Raw genomic sequence first — 24,919 nt, forward strand, 5'->3', positions numbered from 1 at the left:
AGAATCGCAGTTTAGCGGCACCTAAGTCATGTCCCACTCACTTAGGCATTAGGTGCCTATTACCCAATTATTATTATTATTATTTTTTACCAATTACTGAGGCTAATAAAGGTATTATGCCAATTACGTTAGGCACCTTAAATTTATAGAATCGACACCTAATTGCATAAAATCAAGGGTAGTATATACTGTATATATATATAGCTTCCTTTTTCACCAAAAATGTTTTGATTGAAGAAAAAAATCTTGAGATTTTCCTTTATAGTTAAGAAATGCCAAGCAGCAAGGCATAAGAGTTTTTTTTAAATGATATGAAATCCAAAATACGTTATATTTGCAGGAAATAAATGAGGTCAAGTGCTTATAAATAAAAAGACAACAGCAATAGTCCAGAATCTCTCCAAGCCATATCATAAAAACAAACAAACAACTCGCAAGCAATCAAGTAAAATTTATTCCGATAAAAATATATGTATCTCTCAGCTCTGTAACTTAATAAGAAACAACTGTCAGCTAGCCATCAGAAATACCAAAGTATTTGTGTGCAAAAACCCCATGCCTTAAGAAACGAAAGACTGCGAACAGACATTCTCAGACCAGCGAAACTTGTTTCTATGGCATCATCATTTTATTAAAAAAAATATTCCCAGAAGGGTCTATTTTGACATCTCCAACAAGACAGAAATGTAAACAGTCAGTAAACAGCGTGAGAAGAACATACTCTCCTCTACAATGAAAAGCATTCTCCATCCAGATCCAAGCTTACAGGGAAAATATAATAAATAAATAAAAAAAGCACCCTAAATCATTCCTGCCAAGACTACAATACGTTTCTTTCCAGAGCATTCTCTGCCGGGTGGAAGGAAAGACGAACTTGGGGAAAAAATTCAGCAAAACCTACGATCGAAACCCTCTCCTGGGTGGCAAGAACAAAAACCATCGCCCGAGAAGCTTCAATCAACAAGTTACAGGGCTATTAATAGGGATGCGGGTGTTTAAATAGGTAGCTTGGGCTGGTGTTTTTAGCTGTACCTCGTAGACGTCCCTTTCCTCACATCACAAATGCTGCATTTGAAGGCTTCGGCGCTGTTCCTGAAGGTGCAGACGCTACAATCCCAAAAGCCTTCGTCTGCCGCAGGTTTAGCTTGTCTTTTTGGCCTTGAAGGGAATGGAAAAAAAAAAAAAGGAGGAGGAAGGGGGGGGGGGAAGAGAGAAAAGAAAATGAATACAGGCGATCAAAATCAATTCTCCGCACTCTTTAGCGAGAGAGCGCTGCCCACCCGATTTCCCCGAAACACCCCCCCCCTTAAAAAGTCTATGGAAAGGCGCAGACTTAAAAAAAAATCCTGAAGCTTGCGACCTCCCCCCCCCCCACCAAAAAAAAAAAAAAGAAACCGTCCCTGAACGCGGACCCCGCTCTCTCCGCGCAGTCCGGCCGCCTATTTCTGGCTTTATTCTCTTTTCCTTAATATATATATATATATTTTTTTTACTTTAAACAGTGTAGGCGTGCCCCTTGTAAATTTTCCCTTTGTCTGAAAGTGACTGGAGAGAGAGAGAGTGTGTGCGTGTGAGCGGAGAAGCCCGAGCCGCCATAGCTGCATCGCCCTGGCACACGGGGGAGACACCGTCGGTCTGTGAGGAACGACAACAAGAAAAAAAACAAAAAAAAAACCAGCCCCACACACGAAACGACCACCGTAGAGAAAATAATAATGAACAGAACCAAAAAATGATAAAAGAAAATGAAAAAAGAAGTCCTCCGAGCGGCGCGCTCGGACGGCTCCGGCTCGCGGACGGCTCTGCCCCCCCCCCCCCTTCCTCCCTCGACGGCGAAATTTAGGCCTCGCGCCGAGCCAGTACCTGGTCGGGCTCTTCTTGTCGCCCATGGTTCATGAATCGAATCCTCGGGTCTCCCACCAGCACCGCGCGCACACGCACGCGCGCGCTGTCCACACACACACACACGGACGCTCACTCGCTCGAACGCGCACAAACACCACACACACCAAATATTCAAACAAAACAAAAATAAATAAATAAACAAAAGGCTTCCGCACCGACTGCAAAACGGAAGACAGCGACGAATCCACTAGCGAGGAAGAGTGGGGGGGGGGAATTTAAAAAAAACACAAAAAAACCGGGGGTTTTCCCCGGGTGCGACGCCTCCTCTACCCCCCCGCTCCCCGCAGCCCCCCCCGGCGACTACGCCGCCGCCGCTAACTGTCTCCACACACGGTTCCAGTCGCCGAAGCGCCGAGCGACTGACGGGGGTGGGCGTGGCCGCGGCGGCGCGTCACCGCCGGCGCCAGCCATTCGCGGCCCTCGGAGGCTTTAAAAGTCTCGGGCGCTGGAGGGAGGGGGGGAGAGTGTGCTGCTAGAGGAGGAGGAGGAGGGGCGGGTTGAGAGGAAGGTGTGCCAGCTTCGTGCTGGCATGGGTGTCTGTCTGCGCGACAGCGAGAGGAGGAGAGTGGCTCGAGTCTGGCACGACGGGGGGGGGAGAGAGCGGGGGGGGTGGCGGCTCGAGGAAGCGTGCGAACGCACGCGACGAAACGAGTGCGAGGGTGTCCTCGCGGGATTAGCGCCCGATGCCCGTCGCGAGCGTGGTTCGAGAGAGAGAGAGCGAAAGGCGCGCAACGTGACGGAAATCGAGTTTAGGCTGCGGTTCGGTTCGGGGAAACGAAAAAAAAGTGTCGTTGGGAGGGGAGAGCAGAAACGAAATAAAGGGCTAGAAGTCGGAGCATTTGGGACCTGAAGAAGAACGTCGAGAACTGGTCAGAAACGATTAAGTTGCCCTTTTCAATGTCTTATTTCTCTTTATTACTGTTAAGTCATTTCTCTTCCCATGGTCAGGTCACTGGGGAAGGGGAAAATTCCCTTTAGTTTCCAAGTTTATTAATCTCTTGCTATACCGTCTATCACAAAAGAATATCTAGGCGGTTTACAATTTGTGAAGCAATTTCACATTGTATTGTATTGCTGTTTGTATTATCATAAAACCAATAAAACTTTGAACAAAAAAAAAAAAGGGAGACCCCCCCCCCCAGAAAAAAAAACAAACAAACAAAACAACAAAGCAAAACTGCAGTGGGATGTACAAAGATGTAAAATAATAATAACATGTATAATACCATACATCAAATCAATCTAGTAAATACAGTATATCCAAAAATTGGTCCTAGTGTTCATGGGGACCCGACACGGTCCGTGTTTCAAAAAAGCAAAATCGGACAGAACAAGTGTGAAATTCTGTAAAGGCGCTTTTGGTTTTTTCCCAATCTGGTGTTTTGATATTCTACATACCATCATCTAGGACCCCTGAGGAAGAAGTGTTTTTCGAAACACTTTCGGGTCCAGTCCGTATGAATACTAGGACCAGTTTTTGGATATATTTACTAGATTGATTTTATGTATGTTATACATGTGTTTATGATTTTTATTGAATAAATTCCTGCACCTTGTACATCCCACTGCAGTTTTGCTTTGGTTTTCTGCTTCGCCTTTGTTCTGCAGTTTCTGTTGGTTTATTTTGTTTTGAGAAAGAAAAACCTATCACCAAATTTAGACAAGGGGGTATTACATAATTTAAGACTAACATCATGGGGGAAGGTAAGTACCTAAGGTTTCAAAAAAATACATCGAGATAAAACAATATAAATGCAAGGAGAGGAAGGGTGCCTGATACTAGCACAATCTACTTGTAATGTCCTCTGGTGAAGTGTATAATCAGATCCAGTAAGGTACGAAAAGGAGCCTCTGGCTGATTTCAGGTGAATGCACCTTATGTATTAGAGCAGTGGTTAATAAACCTGTCCTGGGGGACCACCAGCCAGTCAGGTTTTCGGGATATCCCTAATGAGGCAGATCTGCCTCATGCATATTTATTAGGATATCCCGTAAACCTGACTGGCTGGTGCTACCCCAGGACAGGTTTATGAACCACTATATCGGAGATCTCCTGAACTTTCCTAATATGTACTGGCCGCGGACTCCTGTGATTCTCAGAAAGAGCCTGTAAAAACCTGAGCCATTGGCAAATTCCCCCCTCCCCATTAGATCAGAGAGATACCCACGAGAAAGTAAATTGCCTTGAGGTATTACTAGAGAGATCTACACTAAATCCCCTTAAATAGGAGAGTGATAGAGAAAACAAGACAGTAATAAAAGAAGCACGTAGTGATATTGCAGGATCTATGTGGGTAGGTGTAAATCGATATCAGTTATTTATTCTCCTTTGCTATACCGCTCTTAGGCCCAGGTTCTCAAAACTTTAACGCCGTCACTAAACTGTTTTCTGACAGTTTAGCCTGCACGCATTTTAGTGGCGGATTATCAAAACGGATTATCTCTGTCTTTAGCGAGATTTTTAGCAGTCTCCGATAATGACATGCAAATGGGCTCTTCAACATTGAAATGAGCCCTCCCGTGGATTCTTAAAAATTGCCGATCAATTTTCTAAAAGTGGCGTCGGCTTTTAGCTACAAAAATAAGCGAGTGGTCCAGGGGTGCCGGTACAATGACCACACTGTTTTAAACTCCGGCATGGCAGGGTCAGAGACTGCTAAAAAACTGTGTTATGATACACTGGGAGAGATGCTCATTCTCTCCCCTTGCATTGCAATACCCCTCCCCAACAGTGGTGGCGACACCCCACCCTACAGCGGGAGAGATGCCAATTCTTTCCTGCTGCCAACCAACAACCTCCCCTCTTCAGCGGGAGAGATGCCCAATGCTCTCTGGATCTCAAGGAGGCCTACAGTCACATTCCCATCCATCCAGCCTCCCGTCAGTACCTCAGATTTCGGGTGGGAAATCTGCACTTTCAATACAGGATTCTCCCTTTCGGCCTGGCCTCGTCACCCAGAGTCTTCACCAAGTGCCTGGTAGTGGTGGCCGCAGCACTCAGGAACCATGGTCTTCAGGTTTCCCTACCTGGACGACTGGCTCATCAAGGATTCCACATCTCAGGGAGTCACCCTGGCGATCCAGCGGACTATCTGGTTCCTGCAGAGTCTGGGATTCGAGATCAACTTTCCAAAATCCCATCTTCACCCTTCTCAGACTCTTCCATTCATCGAAACTGTTCTGGATACTATCCAACTCAGCAGCGTCTGGAAGCTCTTCTCCGCCTTTGTCATTTGGTGTCATCTCGGCGAGACACATGATGATTCTTCTGTGCCACATGGCCTCTACAGTACATGTGACACCTTTTGCCAGACTTCACCTCAGAATTCCTCAGTAGATCCTGGCATCTCAGTGGACGCAGGTTTCCGACCCTCTGTCTCGACACATCCAGGTCACTCCTGCTCTGACACAGTCTCTTCACTGGTGGATGCTCTCTTCCAATCTATCCAGAGGCTTACTGTTTCACACGCCCCCCCCATCAGAAGGTTCTCATGACCAACTCTTCGACTTACGCTTGGGGGGCTCATTTGGATGGTCTCTGCACTCAAGACTATTGGACCAGTACAGACCGCCAGTGCCACATCAATCTCCTGGAACTCAGGGCGATTTTCAATGCTCTCAATGCTTTTCAACATCTGCTTCACGACCGTGTAGTCCTCATTCGCACGGACAACCAAGTCGCCATGTATTATGTTAACAAACAGGGAGGCACGGGATCGGCCTTCCTCTGTCAGGAAGCTCTGAAAGTTTGGGATTGGGCAATTCGCCACAACACCTTCCTCAAAGCTGTCTACATTCAGGGAGCGGACAATGCCTTAGCGGACAACTTGAGTCGTCTTCTGCAGCCTCACGAATGGACTCTCCATTCCACGCCCCTTCATCACATTTTCGATCTGTGGGGCACGCCTCAGATAGACCTCTTTGCGGCTCCCCACAATTTCAAGCTGCCTCAATTTTGCTCCAGGATCTACGCTCCTCATCGCCTCGAGGCAGATGCTTTTCTGCTGGATTGGGGAATCGCTTTCTGTATGCGTTTCCTCCATTTCCTCTCATTCAAAAGACTCTGGTCAAGCTGAAGTCCGACCATGCCACCATGATTCTGATTGCTCCTCGGTGGCTCAGCAGCAGAGAACCTTACCTTCTACCAATTTTTCCCTCGCTGCTTACGCAGCATCAGGGATCTCTGCTTTATCCCAACCTGCAGTCTCTACACCTGACAGCTTCGTTCCTCTCAACATAGCTCCTCTCCAGTTTTCTCAAGCTGTGAGGGATGTTATGGAAGCTTCACGGAAGCCTGCTACTAGACAATGCTATCACCACAAATGGACTAGATTTTCTACTTGGTGTTTTTCTCATCATCAGGAGCCTCAACACTCCTCCTTATCTTCCATTTTGGACTATCTTTTGCACCTTTCTCATTCTGGCCTCAAGTCTACTTCAATACGAGTCCACCTTAGTGCAATTGCTGCTTTCCATCAGCCTCTTCAAGGATAACCTCTCTCTGCTCATCCGGTGGTTTCCAGATTCATGAAAGGACTTTTCCACGTCAATCCTCCTCTCAAACCGCCTCCGGTGGTTTGGGACCTCAATATTGTTCTTTCTCAGCTTATGAAACCTCCATTTGAACCCATTGACAAGGCTCATCTGAAGTATCTCACTTAGAAAGTGGTTTTTCTCATTGGCCTCACTTCTGCTCGTCGAGTCAGTGAGCTCCAGGCATTGGTTGCGGATCCACCTTTTACAGTGTTCCATCATGACAAGATGGTTCTTTGCACTCATCCAAAGTTCCTTCCTAAAGTTGTCTCGGAATTTCATCTCAACCAATCCATTGTTCTTCCAGTGTTCTTCCCAAAGCCTCATTCTCATCATGGAGAATCAGCTCGTCATACTCTGGACTGTAAACGTGCTTTGGCTTTCTATCTGGAACGCACCAAACCGCACAGAACTGCTCCTCAACTTTTTGTCTCCTTTGATCCAAACAGATTGGGACATCCTATCTCTAAGCGTACCATCTCCAACTGGATGGCGGCTTGCATCTCTTTGTGCTATGCCCAGGCTGGATTGCCCCTTCACAGTAAAGTCACAGCCCATAAGGTCAGAGCGATGGCAGCCTCTGTAGCTTTCCTCAGATCGACACCGATTGAGGAGATTTGTAAAGCTGCCACTTGGTCCTCGGTTCATACCTTCACTTCTCATTATTGTTTGGATACTTTCTCCAGACAGGATGGTCAGTTTGGCCAAACAGTATTGCAAAATTTATTCTCCTAAGTTGCCAACTCTCCCACCATCCCACTTGGGTTAGCTTGGAGGTCACCCACTTGTGAGAATACCTGCCTGCTTGTCCTGGGATAAAGCACAGTTACTTACCGTAACAGTTGTTATCCAGGAACAGCAGGCAGCTAGTCTCACGTCCCACCCGCCTCCCCTGGGTTGGCTTCTCTGCTAGCTATCTGAACTGAGGAGATGCGCTTTACGCTGGGCGGGAAGGCTCATGCGCGGTGCAGGCGACTCGAAACTTCGAGTTTCTTCAAGCAAGACTGCTTGTGAGACGTCCGCATCGGGGCTCCGTTGGATCACGTCACCCACTTGTGAGAATAGCTGCCTGCTGTCCCTGGATAACAACTGTTACGGTAAGTAACTGTGCTTTCTTGTCAGGAGGCGCACAGACAACAGGGTAAGTCTCCTGAGGGTTTTTTGTTGTTGTTTTTTTTTTTTTTGGGGGGGGGAAAGGCTGTTGGCAGCAGAGAAAGACCACTAGTGGGATGAAGGGTGGTAATAGAGAATGACACGGGCACAAATTTGTCCCAGTCCCTGCAGGAACTCAAATTTCCCCGTCCCCTCGAGTTTTGTCACTGTCCCTGGCCCCGCTCCATTCCTATAAGCTCCGCCTTAACCGCACAAGCCTCGGACACTTATGATTTTAAAGTGTTTGAGGTTTGTGCAGACGAGGACAGAGCTTGCAGGAACGGGGCAGGGACAGGAGAATAACTTGCGGGGATGGGACGGGAAAATGAGTTCCCATGGGGACGAGGAAAAATTTGTCCCCGTGTCATTCTCTACACAGAGGTTCTAGACATTCTTTCTGCTCAGTTTGCCAATGGTTGCATACGAGGCAAACGGACATGATTTCCTAATTGTGTTCCATCCCAATTACCAACAATGCAAGTGTCGCAAACAATTACTATAACAGTAATGAGCTAAGTGAGGCCAGTGGTGTTTTGGTTTAAAAAACAAAAAAAAAATCTGTGAGTCAATGATCTCTACAAAATTAACATAACAGCAATGCAATTTAATTTACTGTAGAACTTATTGCCTTTCCTCCCCCTGTAATACAGTAATACTCCAGTAAACATTGATAAAAGGGTGCATAATAACCTCACTCACCCCTGGATTCTTTATAGGTCACCCAGGACAGATGTGTGTTCAGATTACTTAGTTAAGGGCCCTTATATTAAGCTTCAGTAAACCCTACAAGTACTTACTACAGATTAAAAGTTGTATCACTGTGGGTTGCGCTCTATTGTAGTTCTGGTATTAACATAGAACAAAATCTTTTTCAGAGAAAGGAAAATGGTAAAACCAGAGGACATAATTTGAGGTTGAGAGGTGGTAGATTCAAAGGCAATGTTAGGAAATTCTACTTTACGGAGAGGGTGGTGGATGCCTGGAATGCGCTTCTGAGAGAGGTGGTGGAGAGTAAAACTGTGACTGAGTTCAAAGAAGCGTGGGATGAACACAGAAGATTTAGAATCAGAAAATAATATTAAAGATTGAACTAGGCCAGTACTGGGCAGACTTGCATGGTCTGTGTCTGTGTATGGCTGTTTGGTGGAGGATGGGCTTGGGAGGGCTTCAATGGCTGGGAGGGTGTAGATGGGCTGGAGTAAGTCTTAACAGAGATTTTGGCAGTTGGAACCCAAGCACAGTACAGGGTAAAGCTTTGGATTCTTGCCCAGAAATAGCTAAGAAGAAAAAATAAAAAAAATTTAAATTGAATCAGGTTGGGCAGACTGGATGGACCATTCGGGTCTTTATCTGACGTCATCTACTATGTTACTATGGTATTGGTGCATGCTACCCATGTGCTAAAAAAATAGATTTTGGTTAGTATGTGGGCATTGCTGTGCGCTGATTCACGCAGGATCCCTTACCACCTACAAAATAGGTGGCGGTACATCACTGGTCGCATAGAGGTGGAAGACGACATTTTCTTTCTCAAAGGTCCCTCGGCCACAAGAGAACATCCGCTGAAGATCAAGGGCGGGAAATTTCATGGGGATACCAGGAAGTACTTCTTCACAGAAAGGGTGGTAGACCATTGGAACGAACTCCCGGAGCAGGTGATCGTGGCCAGCAGCATACAAGATTTTAAGAAAAAATGGGATGCCCACGTCGAATCTCTACGAGGGTAGTGTAGAGGTGATGCCACCTGTGAGTGACCCCTTGGAGAATAGTTTGGGGTGGGTTAATAGAGTGGGCAGACTTGATGGGCTATGGCCCTTTTCTGCCGTCATCTTTCTAAGGGCTCATGTGCTAATGGTCATGCGCTAATTAGGAAATTAGCACATGGCCATTAATGGGAAAGCAGACGTCTCAGCCATTTTACAGCTGTGCTTCAAGTGGACTTGGTCCACGGGAAACCCACATGTGCTAAACAACGTAGGTCACGTTCCAGTACATCTTAGTAAAAGGACCCCTTAATGAGGTGTAAACAAACAATTGGAGTTAATTGGCAAAATTTAGGATTTGAGTGCATATCTGCCCAGTCCCTATCTTCTAATATTTGTGCCTAAATTTCATAGTGCACTACTCAAAAGGGAAAGGAGATAGGCGTAGATATGAGATTATTCTATAACTGCACGTCTTAGGTTGGAGGCCAGCATTACACCAGGTTTCAGCAGGCGTAAATTCAGCCCCCCCTCCCCCACATTAATTATGAGATCTGTGCTAAGTGCAATTTGCAAAATACGCATGGCGCTGTTTACTGAATCCGGCCCTCAGTGTGCGAGAAACGTTTCTTGCTTAGTTAATGGTTTTTTATTGGCAAAATGCTGGCAAAGCTGAAAGGATTTTTTCCTGGCACATCTTTACAACAGTAGATTAGTATGTGGGATTGCAGCAGATTAATATGCGGGGTTTGTTAAATAACCATTTCTCCGGTGCTACAACTAAAGAAGAGACTTTAAGTTAGTTGCTCTTAAGCCTGTTGTGGGGGGGAGGGAGATATGAACCTGCCAGTCAGTTGGGTTTTCAGGATATCCCTCAAGAAAAACACATGATAATTTGTACTCTTTTCAGCACCCCCAAATCATTTTGGAAATGTTGAAATCTAAGGTGGGGGTGAGGGCGGGGAATTTGGTGGAAGGGGGGTAGGCCACTCTGGCAGTTCAGAATAGATTGCATACGTGTAATGATTTTACAATGTCCATCCAATAGGCATTGCCCCAACCAATGTATCCAAAAAAAATCAACAGGACCCCAGGCAGGAATACATGTGCGTCCCTGTATTGACATCAATAGCAGAGAAATAAGCGATACGTAGCTACATCTAAGAGCCTGATTCACTAACCTGCCCAATCAGTGTCCAATCTGTGGCAGGCCGACCAATTCACGACAGGACAATATTCAAATGGGAGCGATCGGAGGAACGCCCCCACCGACCACTACTGAACGACACCCGACGCATGCACAGACCATCTTTCCTTGCCTGTAGATGGTCTGTGCATGCGTTTGCTGTCCGTGCTGTTTTATTTTTTTACTTTACTTTTTACTTGTGAGCCCGTGGTTTTAACCCCCGGGCTTTAAAGCGGGTTAAAACCACAGGCTCGCGCTGCAGAGAAGGGAGGCAGAGCAGGCGAGTATAGGGGCTGCAAAGGCAGGATAGTCAGGGCTGAGCAGGGTGGCAAAAAGGCAGGAGAATCGGGCCTGAGAGCAGGGTTTTTGCACAAGCGACTGGTCCTCACAGTCGCTTGTTTTTGGATCGGCCAGCCCAGTCGGTATGCCTGAATTTTGTTAGTGAATCGCGACCTTCCTACTTTGCAAGCCGTTTCCCCTCATTTGCATGCACAGATCGGAATCGTATCAGCACAGAGGTTAGTGAATCGGGTCGGAGGAAAATCGGGTCGCAAACTGATCGGTACATGATCGGTTTGCTTAGTGAATCTAGCCCTTAATTTTTGAGATATTGGAAAGGGTTAAAGAAAGAAGTCACGTTGCCTAACTGGATTCACTAACGGGCTAAGTCTAATTAAGTGAAATTGCTGTCAGCCATTTCACTAAATTAGATAATTAGATTAATTGTCTAATTAAGTGGCTTTGCTGTTTGACAAAGGCAAGTATCGCCTCGAACATGATGAGAAAGCTACAGCACCAAGACCAAAAGGCATCACTTAGAAATCAAGTTAAGAGGACAGCTAGGCGAAGATCCAACATTTTACCTGTACTTGAGCTCCTGTAAACTATTCTAAAATATGCTTAATTGAACAAAGCACTAGGGCAATGTGCCCCATAAAGGTTCCACACATAAATATATAGAGATAACAATATACAGTGGTGCCTCGCATAACGAACGCCTCGCACAGCGAACGCTGCGCACAACGAACTTCAGGTCTTGCTTCCTACAACGAACTTCGTTTCACACAACGAAGTCGCCCGAGCTGCATCCTTCCGCGCAGGCACTGCGCTTAACTGCCCTCTCTCCGCCTGGCTCCCTGTGCAGTGGCGGACCGTTGGCTCGCAGGGACCCGGCGCCTACTGCTGATGCGTTGGGGGGGGCGGAGCTACTCTCGCCGCTTCCCCGATGCTAGAAAAATAACAGCTTTGTTCTCTCTCACCATTGGCATTCTGTTTACATATTGAAAGAAACAGGAAAAAAAAAGCTTATCCATTAAGACCATTTTGTAATAAGTATAAACTAGTATTATAGACAGAATGATCTGCCCAAGGAAATGGACAACATTTTCAACCATGCAGGCATTTAAAAAACGAACAGTTAAGTCCCAGTTTTTGCCGCTGAGACTCTGCCCTCTCTCACTGTAAAATTAGACTCTACTTAGTCTGTCTTTAAATTTAAAAAATGTGTGTTGTTTTAAAAAACAATTATGTTTTTAGATGTATCTAAATAAAAATAATAACAAAAAATTTATCTTTTTTTATGTCATCTTAGCATATTTTATGCTACAGAACGAATTATTTTTTTTAACATGTATTGTTATGGGAAAACGCGTTTCACATAACGAACTTTTCGCATAACAAACTTGCTCCTGGAACGAATTAAGTTCGTTGTGTGAGGCACCACTGTACTAATTAAAGTGAAAGAAAGTATCAAATTGTTTTGAAGTGTCCACTGGAGGGACCCCACCAGAGACTATGCAGGTTAAGAAAATAGGTGGAGAAAAAAGCATCAAACAAAATCTAGCAGCCACTTACATCCAGTAATTCAAAGCCACTTCAAGTCACTTCATTGGGATAAAAATACTGCACCAATAAACCACATCTCAATCTCTAAAGGGAAAACCTTCCAAATGCACAAAAAACAGACTTATCTGCTCATTCAGGACACAGTCCATTAACTCTCTGCTGCCGTCGGTTTTCAATGTCAGTCTTCAACTTCAAACACAATCCAACAGAGTCCCATTAGAAATCCCCAATAAGGGCCCTCGTTTCACCAAAACTCTTGGCTGCCTTAAGAGTTAGTGTTCATTTCATCGCTTAGTGCACCGACACAGAAAAATGGAAGCATATTGGAGCACCATCTGCTACATTCTGATGCAAGTTTCTTCAAGTTGCATTTCTAGGGACTGCTTAAAAGTTCTCAGTACAATCAACAAAGTTGGGGCAAGAAACAGGGAAGTAAGGGTAATGCTGGACCAAGGGTGAATGAAACAGGAGTAGAACTAGATGTGAAGGAGGTGGGGAGTCAGGAAAGTTGTCAATGAAGGGAAAAGTCAGAGGGATTCTAAACATGAAGTGGAAAAGAAAGGAAGAGTTGCTCGAAATAGGGGAGATGCTGGACATGGATGGAGAAAGAGGGAGGGAAGAAATAAGGGAGATACTGCAAATGGATGGAGAGGAGAAATGCACATGGATGGAGGGGAAGGGAACAGAGGCAGGAGATTTTGAACATAAATGGAAGGGAGAAAAGGAGAGATGGAGGGGAGAAATTGAAAACTAGACAGATTTGAGAAGGCAGAAAATGGAAGAAAGCTGAACATGGAGGATCAGTGCCAAAGATGAATATAGAGTGAAGAAGAAAGGAGAAGAGAAAAAATAGCAAATGGACAGGAGGCCCTGACAGAGCAAAGATAGAAGCAAAATGAGAGACTGAAAATAAGATGATTGTAAAAATAAAATCACCAGTAACAAAGGTACAAAAAATGATTTTATTTTTCATTTAGGGAAAGGGATTGGGACTTGTATACCACCTTTTTGTAGTTATACAGCTACATGAAAGACAATTTACATGTAGGTACTTCAAGCATTTTTCCTGGTGGGCTCACAATCTATCTAATGTACCTGAGGCAGTGGAGCATTAAGTGACTTGCCCAGGGTCACAGGGAACAGTGTAGGGTTTGAACCCACCACCTCAGGGTGCTGAAGCTGCACCAGAATTTACATCTGCTGTCTTTTTTATTTTGCACTATATTACTCCTGGTGGAATTCTGTGCGACTGCACAATGCAGAATCACAGAGTCATGCAGAATTACCTTTTCCTGCATAGAATCTCTGATGGCGTCTGTTTCATTGGGTTGTGGTATCGGCAGCAATTCTCACACACTGCCTGTCGCTAACCCAGAAGTCTCTGTGGCAAAGGGGAGGCTTCCGGGTTAGTTGCAGGCAGCATGTGAGAATCACTGCCGATACTGCGACCTGATGAAGAAAGCCTTACTAGGGAGAAGAGAGTACAGGGGAGGGGAAGAAGAAAATATGTTGGCATGGGGAGGGGAGGGGAGGGGTGAGAGGAAGGAAAGTTGCTGGTTCAAGGGAAGGGGAGGGATGAGAGTAAAGAAAGATGCTGGCGGGAGGGGAGGGAAATATGCATGGTGAGGGGAAAGGGAGAAATGTTGCACATGATAATGGAGGGAAGGAAGAGAAAGATGGTGCATGGAGGGGAATAAAGAAATTTGACTCAGGGCACAAGGCAGGGGGAGAGAGAGATGATGGACAGTGAGAAAGAAACACGACATGTTGGATATGGTAGTGGAAGGGAAGAAGGTTGAGAATGATGCATGGTGGGAGAGATGGAGAGAGGTGTTGGACATGGGGGTAAGAAGGAGATTTTAGTTATGAGGGTGGGGAGGGTAGGAAGAGGGAGCAGATTCTGGGCTATAAGGATTGGAAGACTGAGAATTGTAGAACTCTGAGGGGGAGGAGAAGGTGGTAAGGAAATGGGTGTGAGGATAGTTATTACAGAGGGTAGAAATATGGTAAGGGGGGTACATTGACGATGAAAGGGAGCAGAGGACTGAGGAAGGAATGAACTGGGGAATAGGAGAGAAGATGGAAAATTGATAGGTAGCTGAAAAGTGAAAAAGAGGAGAAGGATAAGAGAGGCAGAAAAGAGAAAAAGGAATGATCTATATGTCAGAAGCAGGTGTAGTGAGGGAAAACCATTTCAGAACCCAACATGATGGAAAAATAGAAATCCAGACTAAAGGTAGAAGAAAACCATCTTATTTGAAATGTTTTAAATAGAATAATTAGTAAAAAAATATTGTCTAAATTTTGACAAATAAGCTTGCAGAATTTGCTAATTTTGTGCACAGAATTTTGAATTTTTTTGTGTGCAGAATTCTGCCAGGAGTAACTATCCCCCCCCCCCCCATTTTACTAAACTGCAATAGCGGTTATTAGCGCAGGGAGCTGCGCTGAATGCACCGTGCAGCTCCCGACGCTCATACGAACTCTATGAGCATCGGGAGCAGCATAGAGCATTCAGTGTGGTTCCCTGCACTAAAAAATGCTATCGAGGTTTAGTAAAAGGGGGGTATATATAGGAGGATATGAATCTTTTCCTATTTCTATGGTATTGATTCAGAGTCTGGCATCATAGGGTTTCAGTTTAATTTTTGTCTACATTACCTTGTGGTCATTTATCCCATGTTTGAAGAGGGGCTACCTGTGTTCTGCATGTGACCCAGCCAGATACTGGTTGGTATGCCTTTAGCCGCTTTGACCTGTTGCACTAGCGGATGTCAAGTATATAATAAACATAAACATTGTTCTTTTGGACCTAAAGAGGCCCAATATTAGAAAATTAGCAAAGACTCCTGCACTGTGGCAATATTTATGTTCTTATAAAAATAGCCTTACTTGGTCAGACCAGTGATCCATCAAGCCCGGTTCATAGACAACACCGCGAAAGACAAAGGCGCGCGCCGACAACTGAGCGCAAGATGGAGGTGCGCGCCAAAGAAAATTACTGTTTTTAGGGGCTCCGACGGGGGGTTTTGTTGGGGAGCCCCCCCGTTTACTTAATAGAGATCGCGCCGGCATTGTGGGAGGTTTGGGGGGTTGTAACCCCCCACATTTTACTGTAAACTTAACTTTTTCCCTACAAACAGGGAAAAGGTGAAGTTTTCAGGAAAATGTGGGGGGTTACAACCCCCCACAACACGGCGCAATCTCTATTAAGTAAAGTGGGGGGGTCCCCCCCCCACGCCCCCCTGTCGGAGCCCTAAAAACAGTAATTTTCTGTGGTGCGCGCCTCCGCGCTGTGCTCAATTGTCTGGGTGCGCCTTTGTCCCGGCCCAGTAGCCCATTCTCACGGTGGCCAATCCAGGTCACTAATACCTACCCAAAACCCAAGCAGCAACATTCCATGCAATCCAGGGCAAGCAGTGGCCTCCCCCATGTCTTAATAACAGACTATGGACTTTCCTTCAGGAATTTCTTCTGCTGCTTGTGGCCTTGACTTTCCCCAAGTCTACCTGGTTAATAACAAGTTTATGGACTTTCCCTCTAGGATCTTGTCCAAACCCCCTTTTTTAATAATCCATTTATGCTAACTGCTTTTACTTCATCCTCCAGCAATGATTTCCAGAAATTAATTGTGCACTAAATGAAAAAATAAAAAAGTGCTAGTTAATAATTTTATGACATATCCCCTAGGCTTTGTACTTTTTGAAAGAGTAAGCAACCATCAATTTGACTAAAGAGATTGAAGAGAAGAAGCCTTTCCATAAAGCAGGGGAACAGAGCCAATAGGAGACATGATTCACAGTTCAGAATCATTTTATACCACAGGTTGGGAATGAGCGAGTCAACTGTTTTTTTCACCCAGAGCCTCTCCATTGAGGTTGAGTTTCTGCCTGGGCAGATGGGTTGCAACCCTCTTTGGTTTCAAGTTCCAATCTTTGAACAAAAGAAAGGATGGGATAAGAGACCATACTTGGATAAACATGTTTTCTACAAAAAAAAGAGTCAGATATGACATATTGTAGGGAGGCCAGGGAAGTAACCTAATGATCTAGGGACAAATACTTTATCTTGAGCTGTGAAGCAGTGATGGATTCTTGAAGCCTTGGGGAGAACAGCTACAAACACTGAAAAGCAACTGACACCAGTGGATCAAAGTCACTTTCAAGTAATATAAGGATTCACATGACTTTTTTTCCACTTTATTTGATAGTTCATAGGAAGACATTTTACTTTTTTGAGTTTTCAGAGTCAGGAGAAGTAAAGGTTGCTACTTCATCTTAGGTCAAACCAAATAGGTTGCTCTGGTTCTTTATGGGGTCTGTAGTTCTGGGGTTTGTGTTTTAAGGAAAGTATCAGAACTGCACACAGGCGGTGAGGGAGGGGGACGGACAGACGAAGACTTTTTCCACTTTACCAGAAGAGAGCAGGCTGCCTGCCGAGAGGCAGAATATGTGCTCTGCAGATCTTCAGACCTTTTGCAGTGTCCTGCAAAGATTTGACTCTATTGTAGCTTCTTTTGGCAGCCTCACTCTCTTCTTTACCAAGAAAAACAGGTGGAAGAAAAGAGAGAGTGTGATAAACTAAAGGGGCTGCAAGGGTCCGCTTCTTTCAGAATTGCCTGGAAAGCAAACTTTTCATGACTGTTCTTAGGAGAAAAAGGCTCCTGCAATTCTAATGCAGCAAATATTAGAGTCGATGTTATAGTGTTATTTTTGGATGGCTTTATGAGGCTTCCTTGCCGTTCCACTGGGCCATTAGTGGCAAGAGAATGTTAGATTAAGCTGTCTTCACACCGCAGGAATTGGGTTACCCTGGAGGAAGCAGGTTGACCTGTGACTTCTCATCGATAGCGTATCCACAGGACTCCTCCTGTAAATAAATCACCTAGGCGATTTAGATTGCTTTGGTTTCCCCTCTGACTGTCAAATGTATGGCTCGTACTTAGAAGGAACCATCTTTCTCCATGAATCAAAGATTGAGCAGGTAGGGAGTGGGCAAAACTGCCCCCTGCCTCTTTCACTCCTGTTTCTCATTATATCATTCCCTGAATTTCAACACTCGGGTGGCCTCACAGTTCCTGAGCCACCCTCCTATAGAGCTCAGGCTGCTGCCTCCACCTTTCCCCTCATTTGTAGCCTAGTTCAGTGATTCCCAAACCTAACCTGGGCACTTCCCACCCAATCAGGCTTTCAGAATATCCTCTGATTTACTAGATTCTGGGTATGCTTTTAATTCGTGCTGGAACAAGGTAAAGGATGGATCCGGTGGCTCCAATGGATTCTCCTGAGATAAACAACAGATCCTGTTTTAAATAGTTTGTAGTTTATTATTTCAATTCCGCCTTACCTTCATTCCTCTAAATGTGGACTGCCATTAAGTTTTCACTGCTGTTGCTGTTCAGCATTGTGTCAGGAGACCCCCTGGACCCTCCTTGAACTCTCATACCACCATCGTCCTCCTCCAGCCGCACAGTCCGTAACTCTCAAACTAATGTCCTCCTCACATCTGTTGAACTAGACCCTCTCGGAGCATGCCTCAAATCGATCCAATTATATGCAAAGCTAACTTTCAATCATTCTGAGCTCTTTGGGGAGGATGGGATAGAAATTGAATTAAAAAAAAAATAAATACCATCCGAGTATGACCTTAACAGAGGATTTGTCCCACGCTGACAAATGCATCAGTGCATGGGCTTGCCACATTCCAAAAACAGCAGTAGTCGAAACTTGAGTAATATTGACTCATTTGTGTCTTGGACTTGGGAGCCAGTTGGATGCGTTTCCACCTGAAATCCTCTTTGGTGATGTTAAACTTCCTGTACTTTAGTCAGCGTAAATGCCTTGGCAGTGTATTTTATTCTGCTTTGTCTTTTAAGCCGAAGCTTAAGGTTGTGGTGTCGGAGGCATTTTTCAAGGTGTGCCTGTTGATAAGGTTGAAGGATTGCCTTTCTGCTGATAATTTTCGATCTGTTATTGCTGCTATACTGACTCTTGTGTTTGATTATTGTAACTCTCTTTATCTTGGCCTGCCTAAATGTGTGATTCAGGCATTAGAATTGGCTGCTACTTGGCTAATTGTGAACACATCTAAATTGGCACTATATCATGCCCGTTTTGCGCAATTTGCACTGGCTACCAATTCCAACACATATTGAGTTCAATTTGTTGTGTCTTTTATGTTCAAAACTGTTGAGGGATAATGGATCTGTTGCTCTGCTATCTTTGTTTCAGAGATACCATCTTTTACGTTTGTTATGTTCTGAGGAGCTACTTGAAATTCAGTATTTTAAATCTGTCGCTTATTAAATTATTTGGCTTTCTGTGTTATTGATACAGGGAACTTGTTTACAGTGGCGTGGTCCAACCCAGGCAAGGTCTTGGTAGGGGCACCAGCACCTGTCATCCTCTTTGTGCCTCCCCCCCAACCCTACTGCACACATGCATCCCTTCCCTTGTACCTCTTTAATTTTCCCTGCGTGAGCAGCATTATGAACTTGCTGCCTGCGTTGGCGCCACACTCTCTGATGTCACCTCTGGGCCCCACGCCTAGGAAGTGACATCAGAGGGATAGCTGGCACGATGTGGGCAGTGAGTTCGTAATGTTGCTTGCACCTGGAAAATTAAAAAGGTATGGGGGAAAAGAAAGGGGCGCGCTTGTGGCAGGGTGTTCAGGAGGGAGCGCCACTCACTCTTGTTTGTTTGTGGAATGCATTACCAGTTGAAGCCGGAAAATTGCAAAGTGTTTTGCAATTTAGAAAATGAGTAGACAATTTTGTTTGATCAAGTTTATTAATGAATCTTATTCTACTTTCTTATTACTGCTTTGTTTATTTATCGTGATTGTAGGTTTTGATTTTATATGTATGTTTTATTGTAACTTCGTAACCCGTGCAGAATTGTGGGATGCTGCAGGCAATACATTTTAAATATATAAAACAGAACCACAGTTTACTCTTAAGGTAGTACTCAGAAAATCCAGGCAGTGGCATAGTAAAGGGGAGGGGGCGAAGGACGGTCTGCCCCGAGTGCCATGTTGATGGGACACCGGCATACCTCCTCCTCTTCGCCCTTCTGCCTCTTTTCACTCCTCCCCTTGCCACACCCCATTCCCATTCCTCTAGTTGTTCACCTCTAGTTGAGCAACAACTTCAACGTGTTCCTCACGAATGCGTCAGCTGTCCCGCTGATGTCACTTCCTGGTGCCGTGCATAGGAAATGACATCAGAGGAAGAGCTGCTGGAGTCGCGTGTAGCATATTGAAATTGTTAACTCAAGGCAGTGAATAACTAGAGGTGCGGGGAAGGGGATGCGAGCATGGCGGGGGGGGGGAGTGGGGAAGGAGCGGGGGGCAGAGTTGAGGGCAGGAAAGGGGCGCCTCTCACCCTCGCTATGCCACTGAATCCGGGAAATCTGTAGAATCTGGGAGAATCATCTTCTGCACCCCTTCTTTCTAGGTTGACTCATCTTACTTGCAATGTTAAATCTGTGGGGAAAAACCTTCTTTTATATATAAAAAAATCTTTTTTTTTTAACCCAGGAGCCTCAAAAAGTAGCCCATTTTCTATGTTGTGATTCTATCTCAACTGTTATCTAAAACTGAGAAAACCACCAAAATTAGAGGGAGTCTTGGAGGTGAGGAGTGGCCTAGTGGTAGAGCTGCTGCCTCAGCAACCTGAGGTTGTGGGGGTCAATCCGAGCGCTACTCTTTAACCCTGGGCAAGTCACTTAATTCTCCCTTGTCCCAGGTACAAAAGTAAGTACCTGTATATATGTAAACCGCTTTGAATGCGTAACCACAAAAAGGCAGTAGACTCATTTATTTAAAACATTTTTAGCGCAGATAATTCCATCACATACATAATAAAACTAGACAAACTTAAACAAATCGAAATAAAACATCACCATACAATATACAATTCAAAAAACATCTACAAATAAATAAACTAAATAATAACAAAACTATAAAATACCCAAATCTGAAAATGCCAGTCGAAAAAAGTGAACAAAAATAAAGTCACTGCAATGATTGGTAGGTGAGGCCAAGTTTTCAGCCTTCATGTCTCTGAGCAGAGTTCTAAATAAAAAATAAGTTTCTTAAGTGTATTGATGAACTAGCAGTGACTTTATTTTTGTTCTATTGACCTCTTCAGTCACTTGACAGTAATTTTGATTTGAATGAGTTACCCCTGCATATCTTTTTTGACTTAGTCGAAAAAAGTGAGCTTTCAAACTTTTTCAAAAGGCCAAAAAAAAATCAGTGATCAAACGATGGCCCCGCTACTTGAAACACGCAAGCACAAGTCCTATCCCCTTTCCCTTTTAGTAAAGGTTAATGCATGTTTGCCACAGGATCCATTTTACAGATGCAGATTAAGGCCTCCTTTTATCAAGCTGCATTAGGGGTTTTCATCGCCGACTGCTTTGTTACCGCTCATACCTTAATGCTGCCATCTTGGAAAATGGTAGTCCAGGGTCTCCTGCGCTGAAGAAAACAATGTAAAAAAAATATGCATTTTTGGCTGCCCTTTAAGTAAATTACATGCATCCAACATTAACCCCCTTATTTCAAACACACGATTGAAACAGCCATATTATTAACTCTGGACAAAATAGGGCAGGCAAGAAAAGGAAACTAGCCAACTTGTGAGAGTAAAAATAGCATTTCTGTCTTATCAGGGTTCAGTTCTAATTTGTTGGACAACAGCCGGCAGGAAATAGCAGAAAGACATACATTAATCTTTTCAGAGAAATGTACACTTGTAAAACTTCCCTCACAGACACACACACTGCATAAAGCTGAATGTCCCTAGCAAGGAATTAGAAATTGACACCAAATTATGTAATAATATTAGCCAAAGGTCTAAGATAGAAATTGAGCATTTATAGTGACTAAATAACTCCTTGCAGTACTTTTTTAACTGAAAAAACATGTCTTTAGTCTAATTGTTAGACCAGTGGGCTGAGAATCGGGGAAGCCTTGTTCAATCCCAAAGTGCCTTCTTGGATTTGAGCAAATTGTCTCAGGTACAAACTCCCCCCCCCCCCTTATAAAGCCGCGTTAGTTTTTTTTATTGACAGTCGGGGTGGTATTAGCTCCGACACTCATATGAGAGTCAGAGCTAATACCACCACGGCTTGTAAAAGGGACCCCTAGATTTTGAGTCCTCTCATGACAATATCCGCAGTCCCTAAATGTAACTTGCTTTGAACCATTATTGGAAAAAAATCCCATTTTCCCAGAGCCACCTGCAAAGTCCTGTCATGCAGGAAAGATAGGATCTGTCGCCAGAACTGCTCCCCAAATCCAAACGTTTGATGAAAATATCACAGTAAACTGTAATAAACACCGAAGACAGATCTAACAAGACAAGATGAACAGCTTTATCTGCCTCTTAAGAGTAAATCATTTCCTGGTTCTACAGAGGGTTTCAGTCTCCTGGCTTTTTGGGGCTATTTTGAGGACAATTTTATAAAAAGGTACTTAGAATGAAAGGGAACAAAGATACCTACGTGTCTTTAGCAAACACTAGCAGAAATGCTGCAGAAACTGCTTGAGAGCAGGTGTGCATGCACATGCACACAATATTTGTGATCTAGTATGTGTTATAAAAGTACACACATAATTTGTGTTACCTCCCACATTCCACCAAATGATCTTGCCATTGTGAGTACTTATAAGCATTTGGTTAATTTTATAAGAAGCTTTTATTGGCATATGCAGATGAAAATCACCCTCATCCACCCAATTCTGTATGCAAAGTTGTTCACACAAGTTATAAAATAATGGTATTGATGATCAAGTTGTTGAACTTAATTGGCATTAGATGATATTCCATAAATTTTGTGCTTGCAAAATATAGAGCACACAACTGCGGGGAGGGGGGGGTTGATGTGGACCTTAAATGGCCTTGGGTAGGTCAGAAGCATGCTTAAGCACTTACTGTATTTTCACGCAGATAATGCGCACCCGTGTATAACGCGCACATGGGTATAGCGTGCAGAAACCACAATATTATGTATAAAAACTTTTGTATACCGCGCTCACGGGTATAATGCGCATGCTGCCCGACTGTCCTTTCGCCCGCCCCGACTCTCCTCTGGCCACCCCGACTCTCCTTTCGCCCGCCCCGACTCTCCTCTGGCCACCCCGACTCTCCTTTCGCCCTCCCCGACTCTCCGTGCGCTGTCCTGACTCTCCGTTTACCCGCCCTGCCCTGCCCCCCCCCGGCAGGACCACTCACACCCCCACCCCAAAGGACCGCCGACTCCCCGACAATATCGGGCCAGAAGGGAGCCCAAACCCTCCTGGCCACGGCGACCCCCTACCCCCACCCCGCACTACATTACGGGCAGGAGGGATCCCAGGCCCTCCTGCCCTCGACGCAAACCCCCCTCCCTCCCTCCAACGACCGCCCCCCCCCCCAAGAACCTCCGACCGCCCCCCCAGCCGACTCGCGACCCCCCTGGCCGACCCCCACGACACCCCCACCCCCCTTCCCCGTACCTTTGCTAGTTGGCCGGACAGACGGGAGCCAAACCCGCCTGTCCGGCAGGCAGCCAACGACGGAATGAGGCCGGATTGGCCCATCTGTCCCAAAGCTCCGCCTACTGGTGGGGCCTAAGGCGCGTGGGCCAATCAGAATAGGCCCTGGAGCCTTAGGTCCCACCTGGGGGCGCGGCCTGAGGCACATGGTCGGGTTGGGCCCATATATATATGTCTATTTAAGGAGCTCGTAGAGAATGACATGGGGACAAAGTTTGTCCCCGTCTCCATGACCTCTGTCCCTATCCCCACAGGCTCTGTTCCCATAAGCTCCATCCCTATTCCCATAGACTCTGTCCTCATTTGCACAAACCTCAAATATGTATGATTTTATATTTAAATTTTTATTAAAATATAAAGAGAGACAATATTCTGTACAACTGTTTATAAATCACAAATAGAGCCTTCCATTTTGATCTGGTTTTGGTACAATCTTCGCAAAGATTCAGTTCCTTGTGTCTACATCATCTGGGAAGATATTTGGAATGTCTTTCAGACATGGGTATAGATGGGAACCTACACTGTTGTGGATGAACAGGAAAATAAATGTCTATTACCGTATTTTCACGCATATAACGCGCGCGTTATACGCGTTTTTACCTACCGCGCATACCCCTCGCGCGTTATACGCGTGAGCGCGGTATACAAAAGTTTTTCTACATAGTTCCCACCCCGCCCGACGCCCGATTCACCCCCCCCCAGCAGGACCGCTCGCACCCCCTCCCTGAACGACCGCTCGCACGCGCTCCCACCCGCACCCGCGATCGGAGCAAGAGGGAGCCCAAGCCCTCTTGCCCGGCCGACTCCTCGACAATATCGGGCCAGGAGGGAGCCCAAACCCTCCTGGCCACGGCGACCCCCTACCCCCACCCCGCACTACATTACGGGCAGAAGGGATCTCAGGCCCTCCTGCCCTCGACGCAAACCCCCCTCCCTCCCTCCAACGACCGCCCCCCCCAAGAACCTCCGACCGCCCCCCCAGCCGACCCGCGCCCCCCCTGGCCGACCCCCACGACACCCCCACCCCCCTTTCCCGTACCTTTGCTAGTTGGCCGGACAGACGGGAGCCAAACCCGCCTGTCCGGCAGGCAGCCAACGACGGAATGAGGCCGGATTGGCCCATCCGTCCCAAAGCTCCGCCTACTGGTGGGGCCTAAGGCGCGTGGGCCAATCAGAATAGGCCCTGGAGCCTTAGGTCCCACCTGGGGGCGTGGCCTGAGGCACATGGGCCCAACCCGACCATGTGCCTCAGGCCGCGCCCCCAGGTGGGACCTAAGGCTCCAGGGCCTATTCTGATTGGCCCACGCGCCTTAGGCCCCACCAGTAGGCGGAGTTTTGGGACGGATGGGCCAATCCGGCCTCATTCCGTCGTTGGCTGCCTGCCGGACAGGCGGGTTTGGCGGGTTTGGGGTCGCGGGTCGGCTGGGGGGGCGGTCGGAGGGTCTTGGGGAGGGGGCGGTCGTTGGAGGGAGGGGGGTTTGCGTAGAGGGCAGGAGGGCCTGGGATCCCTCCTGCCCGTAATGTAGTGCGGGGTGGGGGTAGGGGGTCGCCGTGGCCAGGAGGGTTTGGGCTCCCTCCTGGCCCGATATTGTCGGGGAGTCGGCCGGGCAAGAGGGCTTGGGCTCCCTCTTGCTCCGATCGCGGGTGCGAGCGCGTGCGAGCGGTCGTTCGGGGTGGGGGTGCGAGCGGTTCTGCTGGGGGGGGGTGAATCGGGCGTCGGGCGGGGTGGGAACTATGTAGAAAAACTTTTGTATCTCTTGGGCTCTTATTAGACTCTCTGCTGTGTCTTCCAGAAGGGAGGATATTTAGTGGGCAAGCCATAAGCTTCTAATAAAAGCATTTATGAGGGGGCGGTCGGAGGTTTTTGGGGGGGGGGGGCGGTCGTTGGAGGGAGGGGGGTTTGCGTCGAGGGCAGGAGGGTCTGGGATCCCTCCTGCCCGTAATGTAGTGTGGGGTGGGGGTAGGGGGTCGCCGTGGCCAGGAGGGTTTGGGCTCCCTTTTGGCCCGATATTGTCGGGGAGTCGGCGGTCCTTCGGGGTGGGGGTGCGAGTGG

At 46.2% G+C, this 24,919-nt stretch overlaps 1 protein-coding gene across 2 annotated transcripts in view; it reads right to left on the reverse strand.

Moving 5' to 3' along the window:
• RYBP (RING1 and YY1 binding protein) overlaps positions 1-2,479 on the reverse strand; it is a 37,842-nt gene extending 35,363 nt beyond the window's left edge. Inside the window, exons 1-2 of one of the 2 annotated variants that reach the window (XM_033926145.1) lie at positions 1,864-2,479; positions 1,033-1,158 (exon numbers count right to left, since the gene is read on the reverse strand). In XM_033926145.1, the coding sequence (XP_033782036.1) occupies positions 1,033-1,158; positions 1,864-1,889 (152 nt within the window). In that variant the 5' untranslated portion in view covers positions 1,890-2,479. The remainder of the gene's footprint in view (positions 1-1,032; positions 1,159-1,863) is intronic. The other variant, XM_033926146.1, reaches the window with a different exon arrangement.
• Positions 2,480-24,919: the final 22,440 nt, after the last annotated feature.

This window comes from Geotrypetes seraphini, chromosome 17 (assembly GCF_902459505.1).
Source record: "Geotrypetes seraphini chromosome 17, aGeoSer1.1, whole genome shotgun sequence".
Classification (NCBI taxonomy): domain Eukaryota; kingdom Metazoa; phylum Chordata; class Amphibia; order Gymnophiona; family Dermophiidae; genus Geotrypetes; species Geotrypetes seraphini.